At 38.1% G+C, this 16665-nt stretch overlaps 2 protein-coding genes across 8 annotated transcripts in view; both read left to right on the top strand.

Moving 5' to 3' along the window:
* The window catches only part of ndrg4 (NDRG family member 4), a 41374-nt gene extending 32410 nt beyond the window's left edge, over nucleotides 1–8964 (top strand). For 5 of the 7 annotated variants that reach the window (XM_053505546.1, XM_053505543.1, XM_053505547.1 and 2 more), the window contains 5 exons: nucleotides 1939–1986; nucleotides 2091–2126; nucleotides 3265–3316; nucleotides 3654–3692; nucleotides 5376–8964. In XM_053505546.1, the coding sequence (XP_053361521.1) occupies nucleotides 1939–1986; nucleotides 2091–2126; nucleotides 3265–3316; nucleotides 3654–3692; nucleotides 5376–5530 (330 nt within the window). In that variant the 3' untranslated portion in view covers nucleotides 5531–8964. The remainder of the gene's footprint in view (nucleotides 1–1938; nucleotides 1987–2090; nucleotides 2127–3264; nucleotides 3317–3653; nucleotides 3693–5375) is intronic. The other 2 variants (XM_053505544.1, XM_053505550.1) reach the window with 1 other exon arrangement.
* Nucleotides 8965–10885: 1921 nt separating this feature from the next.
* fam185a (family with sequence similarity 185 member A) lies at nucleotides 10886–15188 on the top strand. Its single transcript, XM_053506155.1, has 8 exons — nucleotides 10886–11314; nucleotides 12278–12387; nucleotides 12529–12621; nucleotides 12728–12866; nucleotides 13356–13397; nucleotides 13481–13576; nucleotides 14253–14384; nucleotides 14954–15188. The coding sequence occupies exons 1-8, from the start codon at nucleotides 10936–10938 to the stop codon at nucleotides 15091–15093; spliced, it is 1131 nt and encodes a 376-aa protein (XP_053362130.1). The 5' UTR covers nucleotides 10886–10935; the 3' UTR covers nucleotides 15094–15188.
* Nucleotides 15189–16665: the final 1477 nt, after the last annotated feature.

Here is a 16665-nt window from a genome sequence, read left to right as displayed (position 1 = left end):
TTAGGTCAGTCTTTTGGATTTTGTAGGAAACAAACATTTTTTCTATTTTATATAGAACTGTATAAATCCCAGGTCACTGAACCATCACATCACATCAAGCCACTAGTGTGTGAGAGAGAGAGAAAGAGAGAGAGAGAGTAAATTATGGAAAGATAAGGAACAAATACTGTAAAGAAATGCTGTGGGATTGGAGGCAAAAAAAATAAAAATAAGAAAAAGCGCATAACAAAAAAAAAGGGACAATATGAAGTGTGGAAGAGTTCAACAGAGATGGACAAACATCAATTCCTATATTCTTAATTATATATATATATATATTATTATTATTTTTTTTAATTCGAATCTTTTGTATATTATTCTAAAATGCTAAATTTCAGCCTAAACCAATTTTAATATCAATATTTATATAGAGATATGGCCATTTTTAAACAACTTGAAATTTTCAGTGGAGCAAGATCACTTCCATGTTGCACAAACTTTAGACGGAGCTTTTTCTCACACACATTTTCATTATTATATGTATAGCATAAATAAATAAATCACCACTAATACTGTGTTTTGGTTGTAGGCATTTTTTTAAATAAAAAAAGGGAAAATAAAAGTAAATAAACAGTTTACAGATTCTTTTAAACGTATAATATATGGAATGACATTTGGGACATATTACTGTTGCGTTACTAGTGTGCCGTGTGTATGCATGCTTTTGTGTGTTTGGGTGCATAAATCTGACGCTTTAGGGAATTACAGTTGTGTAGCCACTTCTGAAGTGACTCATGTAGAACTGAAATATCTGGGTCAACACACACATATTTATACATTTACACACACACACACAAACTAGGACAAACCGCAGAAAAAATAAGACATTTAAACACACTTGATTTTCTAGCATTTTCATATAAAAGAAACACAAACTACTTAGGCTAATTGACTATATAGACAACGTTTAATCTGAAATTATTGTAAATGTTCCACAAAATCATATCGTTAACAAAATCATATCTTTAAACATAAGTTGATATAAAAACTTATAGATTAGATTTACAGCTGGTTAATTTAATTAATTCATTTATCTTCCACAGTATATCACTTATCCTAACAGGTAATACAGGGCACACACACTTTGGAAACACCAATTAACACCAATTAACTATATATATATAATTCTTTTTTAATACTTTAGAAGTCATTAATATTGCATTAACTGTTTAAAAGATGTGACATCATATAATTTGTTGGCGCGGTTGCGTAGTTGGTGCTGTAATAGTGTGGAGGTTTGATTCCCACCCCAGGTTTGTGCACATGAGGTTTACAGTACATGTTCTCCCCGTGCTTGGTGGGTTTCCTCTGGGGTTCCTCGGTGAGTTTCCTCCCATAGTTCAAAGACATGCAGATTAGGTTAATGCCGTTCCCAAATTCAATGTGTGTGATTGTGTGTGACCCAGATATTCCTTTATTTTTTTAAGTAGCATTGAGGAACAGTTCTCTATGTTCCTAGAAAGACTTTTGGCTCTAATTTTCAGTCCAGTCCCTGTACCTGACCAGTGAACTATGAATAATTTAGGCAACAAAAAAACAAACATCCAACTTAAGGCATGAACCAGTGAGACACAGGTGCAGATGATGACAGATGATCAGTGATTAGTGTACTAATGAGTGCTGAGTGGTTGGAACAGACGAGAGGGGAAATGAGGTCGCTACTGAGGCTGTTACATAAACAAGCAATTTTTGAATTGTAAAACTGTTCTACATAATTACATTTAATTTAATTTCATACGAAGAAATGCTCAAAATTAGAGTACAGTGTATATAAAATATAGAATTTCATCGCTCTCGGTGATCTGAAAATATGCACAAAGTATGAATATGATTTTCCAAAAATATATAAATCTTTATTTTAAATGTTTCATTTCTTTTCTCATTTTTTTTCATCTACAGGTTGAGTGCAACTCCAAACTGGACCCGACCAACACCACTTTCCTGAAGGTAGTTGTCTGTCAATAGTCAATATAAAGTAGATTACTGCTTTGTAAACCATTATATGCAGTCTGTCACTCCGAAGGTTTAAAGACCTGTGTGCTTTGTTTCAGATGGCTGACTCGGGTGGACTGCCTCAGATCACACAGGTCAGAATACTGATCCAGGATCAGCATGTGCTATAATCTGTTTGTGTAAAACTTTCACAGTGGCACTTCGTGTAGTAGGAGCAAAGTATTTGCCAAGTGTTTTTAGAACTGTAACAATCAGATTTTTTCTTTTTCTGAATATATATATATATATTTTTTTTTTTTCTAAAACCTTGATACTTGTAGAATCGCAGTACAAACTAATTCGACACTAGGTATCGTGATAATATCGTATTGTGTGGTCCCTGGTGATTCCCATACCTGCAGTTATTAGGGCAGTAATGGGTATTTTTTTATCCTAGTCCCTGACATTCGAAAGTTTAAACCCAAGCACCAACACACTTTTATTCACCCAAAACAGTGTGCTATTTAAAGGTTGCTTCTTTATTTTTATATTTAAGCTCGTGGGCTAATGTAACCCAGTTTTGTGATGTGTAAAATGTATGAGCTCTGTAAACAGGTTCATTTTTTAAAAAAATTCCACCATTTCACCACCCAGTTTGGTCATCCTCCAATTCCCACCAACTGACTTAGAAAAAATGTAATAATCTGAAACAAGATGAATAATCCCATATTTGAGCTGAAATCATAAATATAATCATTTAACTCGAAAGTCACACGCAAATCTGATATTAATGTGGAATGATACCAAACCAAACTATTCAGAAGAAAGTAATTTTCAGCATCAATTCTGCATCATCAAAGCTACTTAATCAAACATTGGACACCAAAGCTAATTGATATTTTGTTCAGAGATTGTATCTGAAGGAGGTGCGGTGGTTTAATGGTTAGCACTATCACCTTGCACCTCCAGGGTCTGGGTTTGATTCCTGCCTAGGGTCTGTGTGCATGGAATTTGCATGTTTTCCCCGTGTTAGGTGGGTTGTCTCTGGGTACTCTAGAGTCCAAAGACAAGCAGATTAGGCTAATTATGCATAGTGTGTAAAAAAAAATGTGCATGTGCATAGGCTCCAGTCCCGTGTGACCCTGTATACAGGATAAAACTATATAAATGATGAATGAGTGAGATTATATCTGCAAAAACAGATAAAAATTGAGTATGCTTCATTTTTGTACTGATTATGTATCGTGATCAGGATGTTGTGAGTTCATTAACCCTTAACTGTTTTTGCCTCAGCCTGGAAAACTGACAGAGGCCTTTAAGTACTTCCTGCAGGGAATGGGCTACAGTAAGTGTTATTAATGATTATCATTATTATTATTATTTTTATTTTTTATTTTTTTATTAGAACGATATTAGTCTATATTCACAGATTTCATTCGAGAAGTGCATTTCTAAATCTCATCCTAATTACATCCAGTCAGTCTGTTTAACATTATCAGATAGTCATCTTGGGTGAAAATGTAGGAAGGTAGGAAAAGATGTATGTGCTTCTGTGTGAGTGTGTGTGTGTGTGCGTGTGCGTGTGCGTGTGCGTGTTGGTTCTTCTTGTGTGTGCAAGAACGCAGAGTTTTGTTGTAACCTTTCCTTTTGTGTTTTGTGTGCGTTTTCCTGTCCTCTCTCAGTCGCGTCTATAAAGGATCGGAGGATGAGTGGAGGACCAGGTACTTCCTGTTTCCTCTCCTGCCTCCTCCATCTGAAACGAATCGATCTGTATTTTTCACTCTGTTGGATCTTGCCATCCCTCCTTTCTTTCGTTGTCCCCGTGTAAATGTGCGATTTCTGTTGGGTTGTTGTCATTTTGCAGACCAGCCATCAAACGTCCCATCATCCTCTTTGCATGGCCGACTACGGTGGCTCCGGCCAAGAAGAGAGATGCTTGTGAAATAGGTTTAATGTTTAAAACTGCACGCCAGATATGTAAAATCCTGCGACGTCGAAGAGAGCTTGTCAAGCTGCTTGAGAATGTTTTTATGAGAATATTGTATGACCTGAGGAGCTGAGAAAGGGAAATGGGAAATGAGACCCCAGCTGTAAAACTCATGCATCGTTCCAATGCTGTTTCTGAAGCGGCCTTGTTACCTTCTCATATCCGTTTTGAAATATACAGAACAGCGAGTCCATTCAGCAGGACCTACCAAACAGGATATGAGAGGTTTTAACATTGCAAACTTGTTTATACTAGGATTTATTTGTCGATTCAGAATAGTCAAATGATATAAAAAAATTATATATATATATATATATATATATATATATATATATATATATATATATATATATATAACCTTGACTCACTCAGTCATGCACTTTCAGCAAGTGCTTTATCTTGTTTACGGTCAATATGGAAGATGTAAATTACTACACAGTGATCAGGTGAAGTGGACAAGGGCCTGATAAGAACCGTATTGGAACGCAGGACTGGATTTGCCATTCAGTAATTGCATGAAAGTGTTTCTTACAGCGCTGTGATAAAAGTAATTGCCCCTTCAATTTTTTAAAAATATTTTTATGCATATTTGTCACACTTAACGATTCAGATCGTTAAACAAATTTTTAAGATTATACAGAGATAAATACAAATTGCAGTTTTTAACCTTTGTGTTGTGTTCATATTTTGGTTATTCAGCCAGTGTTTGTGGGTCTGATTTAACTCAACACAATTGATCGATTTTTGGTTAAAAATACTCAACAGGTGTTTACTTCAAGAAATATAAAACAGGATATGTTAATAGGGTAATATTTTACCTTTGTTTGATCACTATTATGAATTACACAATGCAGTTTTTAAATGCTGACTTTATTTATTAAGGGAAAACAGCTGTCCAAACCTGTCTGGCCTCTAATGCCTTAACCGAGGTGGCAGTAATCAAGCCTGGTTGTGGCAAGTGGGGAAAAAATGTGGCTAATCACAATTCATTCATGATTTTACAAGGGGGGCAATTACTTTTTCACATAGGGCCAGGAAGTTTTTCAGCTTTTTATCTTTTAATAAATAAAATCATCACTTAAAAAACTAAATTACTTTGGGTATTTTTGTACAATATTAAAATTAGTTTGATGATCTGAATCATTTAAGTGTGAGAAATATGCAAAAAAAAAAATTAAATCAGGAAGGGGCAAATACTTTTTCACAGCACTGTTTACTCTGATGCTCACTCTTGAATTCAGGTCGATGAGCTACTGTAAGGAATTCCAGCATGCCATCCTAACCACCCTCCTCGCTTCATAGCATGCAGAACAACTAATTTGTACTACTGTTGAACCTCTCTCTCTCTCTCTCTCTCTGTCTCTGTCTCTCTGTGTGTGTCTCTCTCTCTATGTGTCTCTCTGTGTCTCTTTCCCAGTGCCCTCGGCCAGTATGACTCGGCTGGCGCGCTCTCGCACTGCTTCTCTGACCAGCGGCGGCTCAGTGGACGGCACCCGCAACCGAGCGTGCACACACTCAGACAGCACCGAGGGTGTGGGTCAAGTCAGCCACACCATGGAGGTGTCCTGTTGAGCTCAGCTTACACACACACACACACACACATACATACACACACACAAACACACACACAACACACATGTGTAGATGGAGGGCATGAAACAGATAGCAGTAGGGACTGAGTTGAAGGAAAGGGCAGAGATTTGTTCCTCTGTGCGTTTCTGTTCTGTAAATCGACACACTGCGCCGCTCTCCTCTTCTGCTTGTTTCATGACTTCTGTTGTTGCGCAAAGTGTATTCGTGTTTTTTCGCTTCAGTGTCCTCCTCTGTCCTTCCAACATCACGCCAGCCTCGACACCGACTCCCATGATCCTGTGCTCTCATGTCCTATCACGGTCTCCTGGAGTGACTGGTGGCTTTGATGAAGGCGCAGATGAATTTTGAGTAAAAATAAATAAATAAATAAAAAGAAAACAACAACAACAACAAAAATGATAAGGGGTGTTCTTGCACCTCCAGGCTCCGGGTTCGATTCCTGTCTCCGGGTCTGTGTGCATTGAGTTTGCTTGCTCTCTCTGTGCTTGGCAGGTTTTCTCCAGGTACTCCGGTTTCCTCCCACAGTCCAAAGACATGCAGATAAGTTGGACTACAGAGGTTCCTAGATGGATGAATGGAATTTGTTTAGTTAGCTAGCGAGCTAATCTTGTAGCTTGTAACCCAGCTACATGCTCTTGGGCCTGGTTGATATACCGGAGACCTACATTTGTGCATGGATTTCACCATCGTAGGGTTTATTATCCAGAAGGCAGGTTGAGGGACGTCCAGTGGCTGTCTTGGCCATGAGCAAAAGAGATGTGAAGATGTCAGTTCTTAGCCAAACACTGCAGCTCATGTGTGTTGCGAAATCCTTCTGCTGAATAGCTCGAAATAGCCCGTTTTTCTATCAAATCAGTTAAACAATCGTATTTGGTAAGTAATCTTGTTGTCACATATTGCAGTGCATTGTGGGATGTCAATACTACGTCATTTCAAATAGAATTCAAGCAGTATTATAAACCTCTAAAACAGATAAGGTTCACTGCACTACTCACTACTACACCAGTTAAACAGTATACTTATTATAGTCTACACTGTTTAAGCCATGATAACGCTATCCAGCTTTAGCATGCTAATGCTAGTGCACCACTCTAAGAGCTACTGTATAAACGATACCATTTAACTGTAGTATTCTCAGAGAAGTGTGCACTACTCCTGCCTTGATCACTAGTATCCTAGCTGTAGTCCTGGCTTAAATACATATAACTTACTTACTCCTCATATGGCGCGTCCTACTCAAGTACACCAAACGTTGCATGTTGCATGCTCATAATGTGTACACTCCATTCGTGATAACATAATAATCACTAGGTGGTGGGTGCATTCCTCTACCTGGTTTTATAGTATTGTTGTGTAGAGGGCGTTAATCTCTTGTACACTAACTGTAATACATAATATTTACCACCTAAGTCAAATCATGCATACTAAATGTGAAGTGCAAAAGCTTCAAGCACTTTGACTTTTGGTTCTAAAGTGAAGTAGTGTGCACTACTTTACCAAAGAATCGTTGTGATGCGCCATTTGACATTCCTTTAACTCTACTACAGTAACCGAAGCGTACCCCTCTCTAGCTTTTTGATGTCGTCACTATCTGACACGAGTTATGTTTTACGTATACTCATTGTGGTATGCGCTCCCCTTCTACATGGAAGTGGTTTTGCCTGTGATCGGTTCATCACGGTTTCCATTCTGTAGACAATCACCATCCGAGACGAACCAAACCCGGAACTGCGAACTGAGGCTGAACCTGCGTGCAGGTGGAGAGGTCATGGGTCATCGGTCATAAGCCAGGCCATAGAACTGATAAGCATGTAGAAAGCAAAGGAAAGGAGAACAAAGTCAGAAACCACACCACACTCAGCATTCAGGCTCTTTTTTGGTTCCACGATGAAGCAAATGATGCGAAAAATGATCTGCACTTGCGCTGGCACTAAGGCCATGCCAAGCACATGAGCTGTGAGATGATTGGCTAGAGCTGCCCTGTGATTGTATCCCAAACGAGACGAGGTCCTCGTGCTCAGCGTCGTCTCCCCTTTCAAGACACAACCGCTCAAACCGATCTTCTTGAATGTTACTTCATTTTCTCAGCTTCCTCTATTACTACCACTACTACTACTATTACTCAGGGGTGTTTCTTGTTCATGTGTCTGTGAGGGACGGGGCTGTCTGGAGCCTTATGCTCCAAGCTCGGAATGTAGGGCAAATCCCAAAACCCCTAAAAACTCAAGGTGCCCCGACCCTCAGAGATACAGTACGTGCAGTCGCCCCAAAGGGCTAATCGACCCCTTGTTCCCTATGTTATCACTCCTAGTGCACAAGAAAAGGGACAAACTCTGCATATGCTGTCCGGTTCGAACGACGAATGCAGCAAATGTGAAATAAGTCGACTTTCGTAAGTTACGTGAAAAGGATAGAGTGTGAGCAAATGTGGGAGTCATGAAGGGCTTTCGAGACTTTGGATGATGATTGACTGCGAAACATTTGGATTAGAGTGAAGGGACTGAGGTTTAATGATACTAATAATGAAATTAATATTGCACAAGTGTTAAATGTAGCTCAGAGTGTTTTAAGGCATGTGTGAAAGTCAAACAATGACGGCGAACAAAAATAGGAATAAGCTATGGAAAGGATTTAGGCTTAACAGAAAGTAAAGTTAAAATGCTTTTCAATTAACGGAGTAAAAACAGACCGGGTTAGCCACCAGTAGAAGAAAGCTTCTCATGTTTTAGAACTGATATTGGACAAGCTGTATGTTTTTCCTGCCTCTGTTTGCATGATACTGTATAAGCCCGAGACTGTGTTTCATGATTTATGTCTGTCAGTTGTTAAGCATGCCTCCTGTTCTCCACATAACCGAGTGTTTCCCATCACTGATCTGAGGTCAGGTTTGGTCTGGGACGCTTGTCGTCGTCGGAACTGATGCCGGATCAGACTCTGAATTGTCAGCGCAGCTCCGTCCCAAAACACCTAAACTACCACTCGGTCTGGGCTCAGCACTCTCGTGCCCTGCTTTTCACGTCCTGAACTTCACATTAGCACTCATCACTTTCTTCCTGCTGTAGATATTCGCTGTTTTTAGATAATAACAAGCAAAAAGGGTTGCTTTGTCTTGTGCAAGTATACAGTTCACATTCCCCCAGTCCTACTTATTATTATGATTATTATTATTATGATTATGATTATTATTATTATCCTCCATCGTTTTTGTATTGAGCAATAATTAAGTTATTGTGTTTTGAGATGGTTCTTCCTTTCAGAACTCCAAAAGAAATCTGTAGAGACAGTACGACCAAACCTTTCCTGCCTGATTCAAACAAGGGTTCATGTACAATGTAAATCTATATAGAATTAAGCCATCAATATATGTGTACTGATCATGTAACAATGACAAATAAACGAGAACGTAACAACGACATGTTGTTCTCCTGCTTCTGTGTGTGGAATGGATTCTTCTGACACAAAACATATATCAAGTAGATTTCAGCATGTTTTAGGAAGCTTTACAACTTTTAATAATAATAATTACAAACGAAGTTAGCTAGCTAGACTGCACATGCACAATAAGGGTAAGTCAAATATTATCCGCACACAGGGAGTAAAATGTATTTTAATTAATTTTTAGAAATGACAAATACATTTTTTGACATATTCTCCTTGAGGTTAGTGGGGCGTCCAGTTTTACTGGCACTGCAGTTACAAATGAACTGATGTAACACATTCACACCTGCACAGCAGTGACTGGGAACCCAGTAGCCTTGAACGAAAAGCGCCGATAGGAGGCCGGCAATAGAAGCTTTAATATAACGGAAGTGCAGATCATTTTTAACTCTACTTTATAGATAAAACTACTGTAATTCACATGGATTCTCCAAAAAATCCAAGCCTAATAATACACTGATTTGCTATTTAAAAGAAGAAAATAATCAAGAAATCATTGATATGATGGACATGTATTTATTTTTGAAGAAGGCAGTAAATGTCTACTTGAGTAAAAGTACAAAAGTACAATGCTTGAATTAGCTCACAGTCATTTTTTTCTAGTAAAAAAAACTTTCTCTCACTCTCTTGCCGATTACAACCAGCTCCGCTTCTGATTTCAAGTAGCTCTACTGTATAAGTAGGTGCGTCTGCAATAAAAGGTAAGTCATGCAATAGTCATCAGGTGGCGAAATACCGACGTTAAACTCTACACAACAGTGTGGTTAGATAACGCAATGCCATGCAGAAACGTGGATAAGTAAAAGTACAGATGTTTGCTGTACGATGTAGAAGAGTACAAATAAATAAAACTTACTTAAATAAGGTAGATACATGAAATATGTGCTTAAGTGCAGAAACACAGGTTTTATGTGGTTATTTTCTGTAGTCTGTTTTAGCTGTATTTTCCTCCCATACACAGTGACTCCTTAGCACACCAGGGTCCATTAATCAATATCCTGATTTAACATTGGCAACATCCCCTCATTGGCAATATATCTACAAACAGAACCAAATTATGACTGCTGCAGGTTGCCATAGTTACCATGGATTGTGTATTTCGCCTAAATAGTACAGTATTGTACGGCATTAAATGTAGACAAAAACATTATTAACATTTATATTAACAACAAATTAACATATAACATTTCTAATTATAATTAAATCATAGTGTACACTACTACTACAAAAAAAAAAAAATTCTGCAGGTTAATTACTCTGTCTATAAAATGTGCATGTTTGTGTGCATTCATTTAGAGACCAATCACTGGGATTAGATATAACGTTAACCTTCAATCATAATATATAGAATATTATATTTGTAGGGATGACAGTTATTATTATTAATGTATTTTAAATATATTATATCACTGTAAATCTGAAAACATCCTGCATCAAACTTAATTGAACATTGTCCATTTATCCACTATATCCACTAGGGGGCAGTCCAGGTGTTATTATCTCTTCTTCTTCTTCTTTTTTTTTACAAGTATAAACTAGTCCCTCAGATACATAATATTTAATGCATAGTACGTTATATACACTGTGTGTATTTGGTTTCTTAAAAAAATAACTGTATTGACAGTTGCATTTCATAAGTTTTAAGTTTTATGTAAATAAACTGCCATTCAACGGTCTATTTAATCGGGTTTTTTTTTTCTTTTCTTTTTTTAATTGTACACCTCTAGGTTATGTTTGAGCATTTTTGCTGTAATTAAAACCTGCGATAGTGCTGCGTCATCGCGATGTGACAATGCGCATGCGCCTTGCGAATCGGCTGATAAATGAGACGCGAGTCGCAGTTCTTTACTCTGAGTTCTGTGTTTAGAGCGTTTATCGCAGTGTGTGTGTGTGTGTGTGTGTGTGTGAAAACGGATTAAACATCACTCTCAGTATTCAGTTTTATAATGAGACACACTTTGTTTTACGGAATCTTTCGTTCGATATATCCGCAAGCATGTTTAAGACACTCGTGTCCTGTTCGTGTCTTTCGGACTTTTTCGGATGTCGCTAGCGAGCCTTTAAGACAGTGGACTCTCACAGTCGAGCCTTTTATTAAAATCAACTGCCATGTACACTGTAATGTCTCCGTGCAGCCCCTGGACACACACACGTCTCCAGGAGCGGATCAGGTGTTTGTGACCGTTCGCGGTCGCAGCGGTGATGACGTCACTGCTTTGGACATGGTTCGAGTTCAGTATAATGATCAGAGCCAGGAAGTGCAGGTCCTCAACGAGGAGTCCATCAGTAATCTGTCTGTGGAACTCACAGCTCCTGTTAAAACTGGTGTGTGTCTCTAATGTTAAGTCTTTAAGACTTCATTTATTCATTCATTCATTTTCTTTACCGGCCATCCTGTTCAGGGTCACCGGAGACCTTGAGCCTATTCAGGGGCACCAATCTACCGCCTGCACATGTATACTCACACACTCATTCACACACTACGGGCAATTTGGGAACATTAACCGAATCTTCATGTCTTTGACCTGTGGGAGAAAACCTGAGCACCCGGAGGAAGCCCACCAAGCACAGAAAGGACATGCAGACTCCATGCATGCAGAACGCAGAGGCGGGAATCGAACCCAAACCCTGAAGGTTCGCGGGCACGGTGCTTGGTACCATATCACCGTGCCGCCTGTCTTGTGGATGTAGATAAAGACATTTAAAAACTCAAAGGAACATTCAGTCATTTATTCATCTTCAGTAAGAAGAGTGGGTGAATAGTTGGAGTCCACTTTGCACACACATTCATACCCTCATTTACAGTACACTCAGAATTAAACTGTATATTTCCTCCAGTTGTTCCCATTAAGGAACGTTGCTTTAGTGTGTAAATCTGATCTTGCTCTCAAGGACCACTACTCTACCGTAGTATAAGCATAATAAACTGTGCACGATACACACTTTTAATTAAACAATAAGCATAGTAAAGCTATAAAGAGTTGGTTTTGTTTGGTTATTTTAATTGTAAAGTCAGTAGCCAGGTTAAATAATAATAATGTGATTTTGGAGTTGGGAGGAAACCAGATAACTACAGAGGAGAACCTGCAGAAGTTAACAGAGGATCAACATGGGAATAATACTACCTGCTGCACTTCTTAACAATGCATGTCTGTGTCATTGTCGGAATTAGTATTTTTAATTAATTAATTAAATAAATGTTTCTTTTAACATCCGCTTTTAGGGGTCAATTACCATGAAACTTTTATAAAAACTTTTATAAAGACTGATAAACTTTTGTCTCTGCAGACCTTCAGGTTGTTACTCATGGGACCGGCAGTGTAAGGATCCAGAACATGGAAAGTGATATGTGCCGGGTACAGACGGAAAGAGGTGACTGCGTCCTTCAGTCTGTCAAGGTAATGCGTCTTAAATCAGAAAAATCCATTGCAAGTTTTGCATTTGATTAGGCAGCTGTTGTTTTATTGTATATTAAAATAAACTGCACAAAATATTTCTCACAGCTCTTATTTTATGGTGTTTATTATTATAATTTTTAGAGTCGGAACGTGCAGGTACAGTCTAGTGGAGGGAACATCACTGGCATGGGCACTATCCACGGTGATGTGGAGATAACGACTGCAGGACAGAGTGTAAACAACTTACATCTTACATACTACTGTATATTTGATATGTACTATACAAATGATACAATTTATGTAACACTAAATGATGGCATAATTTGTGTACGCTTTTCAGAGAGTTGACATTAAGAAGGTCCAGGGGACGTCCATAAATATGTCCACAGAACACGGTCCGATAAACGTGAAAGCCTTGTATGCCGAGTCCAGTGCTGTGGCTTCCTCTTCTGGGAACATCCATATTGGGCATTTACATGGTGAGAAACCAGAGCGATCCAGAACTCTCTCCAGATTCAGTTCTGGGGGATTTTCAGAAGGTTGCACGTCTCACGTAGTTTATTGAAGTTACATTGGATTACAGGACCGAGGAAAAACCTGCCTGTATAATTGTTGATGATGTAACATTTCTAAAAGGAGTCTCCAGTGTCAGTGTTGTGTAAGAGTCAGTCATTTTGTCCAGCACAGGAAAGTCCTCAGGGGTTTTGCAGGACAACTTCCACTCTTCAACTTCATCGACTGTTTTTGCGTTACTTCTTACATATCCAGCACGTCAAAACAGTAGTTGTCGCTGCCATAATCATGTCTTATTTTGTAAGAATAATTAGAGCCACTCTTGTGTGTATAACATATGTTTTTAATCTCATTTTAGAAATTATGGATTTTAGTATAGTAACCGCTACCCAATCATACCTGTTTTAATTCAGTTAATCCTACATTTTGAGTATGCGTTCTGATTGATTGAACAGGTGAAGCGTTTGTGACGAGTGACACAGGAGATATCATCATCGGTATGTACGCTTTCTGTCTGAAGTGAAAATTTTAAAAAGGTTTAAAGTGTTAAACGCATAAAGACTTAATCTGATCCTTGCAGACAGTTCCAGCGGCTCCCTGAGAGCGCACACTAAGAGCGGAAACATTGATGCGTTCGTCAGCCAAACAGGAACAGCTGAGCTTCGTACACAGCAAGGTACTTTACAGTAACCATGACCTTTTGCTTTGATTACAGAACGCAGTGTGGTGTCCAGTTCATGTGTGAAAATGATCCCTTTTGCTCCCAGTACCATTCTTTCACAGTCTGAGTCCTGGAACATACCCGTGCCATCAGGGTAGAAAAACGCCATAGATGTGACACCCTGGTTATTCAGTACATTCAAGTCGATAACTGACTTTATTTTATTGCCACATGATGTTGCATGAGTCTAGACCTGAGCAACTAAAGTGACCCCAGATCATAACCCCGCCTCCAGATGCTGGTACAGTGGCTGCTATGCATGATGGGTCCATCGTTTAATGAGCTTCTTCTTTCTTACCCTGATTTAATCATCAATCTGAAATAGAGTCAGTTTGGAGTCATCAGACCACATGACCTCTCACTAACAAGTGGTTTTCCTATAAACACACAGCACTATGGGAATGCTTGTACTTTCACTATTAAACATAGATATGCTTTTTCCCTGTTAATATTTTGAACAATGCAACTTTATCAAGTGCTTGTGAAGCTGATGATGTAGTACTATCCTTCCAGGTTTTAATAATGTGCTAAAGGGTTCTTAATCCTGTTCCAGGCAGTATATAAAGATCTAGGATATAATAATTGAAAGAGTGTGATTTATTTCCTATAAAAGCTTGCTCTTTCTGTGAAGGTGCCGTGAGTGTTCGGGTTCCATCCACTTTAAAGGCCTGGGTGCAGTTGTGCGGGACGACAGTGGACGCCAGCTCAGAGATCGCTCAGGAGACACAAATGCAATCATCTGAGGGAAAGACTGTGCTTACTGGTGAGTAGTGTCTCTTTATAAGCAAAGATTGTAGCCAAGCTATTAAAGCTCTGACTTTACAGTGTCCAGTTGAAGGAGCTGACAGTGATAACTGCTGCTGCACAATTAATCACATAAAAATTTAAATTGCAATAATTTAAAAATGAAAAGCTGTACTTAATTATAGGTGTTAGATGCATAGTCTGGAATTCATGTAGAGTTGTTTTTTCTTTGTTTTTTTTTTCACTTTAATATTTAATATCCTCTAATTATTTGCTATTAACCCTGAGTAATATATTTAAATACAAATTGGATACAAAAAAGGATATTATTGTACATTTTGTACGCCTTCAGAATTGTTTTACAAAGGAAAAGAAATAAAAATCCGGAGAGACCATGTAATTATAAGGAATGGAATTTTGACTGGTAGTGTACATTTTATTATCACAAACTCATCACAAAGAAAACAGTGGGCGTTTTAGGGCCAAGTAAACACAGTAAACAGTGTGAACAAGCATCTGTGGAATATTAGATACATGTCTTTGTAGTCATTGTGCTCTAGTAACCACACTGAATTGGTCTGTGTTCAGGACCGCTGAATGGTGGCACTCAGGAGGACTGCTGGATCAGTGCCAGTGCTGACAGAGGCCCCGTGAGCATCAAGACTCAGAGCTGGTTCGAGACGCTTAAACTGGGGAGCTCTGAGGATTTGCCTTTAAGTTCAAAATGAAGAGAGTTCTTATGTATGTTTTTAGTTTTGTTATATGTATAGTGTATCAATACTGCTTATAAAGATGTTGTTGAATAAATGAAAACTATGTATCACTTCCTGATGTTGCACTTAATTTAGAAATAATTCAAATTCAAATTTTATGTCACGTGCACAGTCATATACAGTACGATATGCAGTGAAATGCTTACACGACCGCCCGTGACCTTAAAAAAAAAACCTTACAGATAAAAATAAATATGAATAAAAAGCAATACAATAGAAAATGAATTTAACTACAATAAATATGATAAAAAATATTCTGTACAAATAAGGACATTATGTACAATATAGCAAAATATAGAAAAAATAAATAAATTTAGTGCAAAATATAGAAATTTAGAAATTGTGTGTAAATAAAGAAAAAAATTAAGTAAATATACAGAATTTTGGTATTTATTTCTGATAATTTATAAAAATATATTTCTGATAAAATAAATGTAATTGAAGCATCTTTGTCATTTTTACTGTAGTTTATAAAGTTGATTAGAGTATCTTTTAACTTTTAATTCATAATTCATGACTTCCTGTTTACCTGTGGTATAAATATGATGTGACACTCTTCATCATGGGAAAGACAAGAAAACACCCTTTTAAGTAAGGCAGATGTTTGTCGACCTTCATAAATCAGGCAATGTCTACAAGAAAATAGCCACTTCTTTAAACTTGCCCATATCTACAGTCAGAGGAATCATTATGAAGTTTAAAACACCTGGAACAGTGATAAACAAGGACTAAGTTTATCTTGCCACCACACACAATGAGGAGGATGGGAAGAGAAGTAAAAAAAATAAAATCTTGGGGTCACAAAGTCTTTCCTCACCTAGAATTACATAAACTTCTGGAGTTTGCCAATCTGTACTGGGACTATGTGCTACAGTCAGATGAGTCCAAGATAAAACTTTTTGGCAACAAACACTGCCTGGGTCTGGTGTAAAACAAAAGATGAGTATGTGGAAAAGCACAACATGCCCACTGTGAAGTATGATGGAGGATCTGTGATGCTGTGGGCCTGTTTCTCTTCCAAAGGCCCTGGGAACCTTGTTATGGGGCATGGCATCATGAAGTTTTGAAAATACCAGGACATTTTAAATCTAAACCTGATGTCCTCTGTCAGAAAGCTGAAGATGGGTCGTCATTGGGTCTTTCAGCGGGATAATGATGATTCAGAAATGGTTCAAGCTCCTCTCATGGCCATCTCAGTTCCCAGACCTCAACCCAGTTGAAAACCTGTGTGGGTGGTTAAGGCATTGGATTACGGTTTGGAAGATCTCAGGTTCAAACCCCATGACCACCAAGCCCTTAACCCTCAATTGCATAATAAGATTTTTAAAAAATGTAAGTCGCTCTGAATAAGAGCGTCTGCCAAATGCCTAAATGTAAATCTAGAAGATCCCTCTATCTGTATTCTCCAATCTTGTGAAATGTTATAGATAACATTATATGGAGAAAATATCTTAATGTTTTCCATAACAAACAATGAAACAACTCCAGTTCACGCTAAATATAATAGAAGTAATAAAACAATTTGGC

The sequence above is a fragment of the Clarias gariepinus genome, chromosome 10 (assembly GCF_024256425.1).
Source record: "Clarias gariepinus isolate MV-2021 ecotype Netherlands chromosome 10, CGAR_prim_01v2, whole genome shotgun sequence".
NCBI lineage: Eukaryota > Metazoa > Chordata > Actinopteri > Siluriformes > Clariidae > Clarias > Clarias gariepinus.
This window is presented reverse-complemented; position numbering and strand designations above follow the sequence as displayed.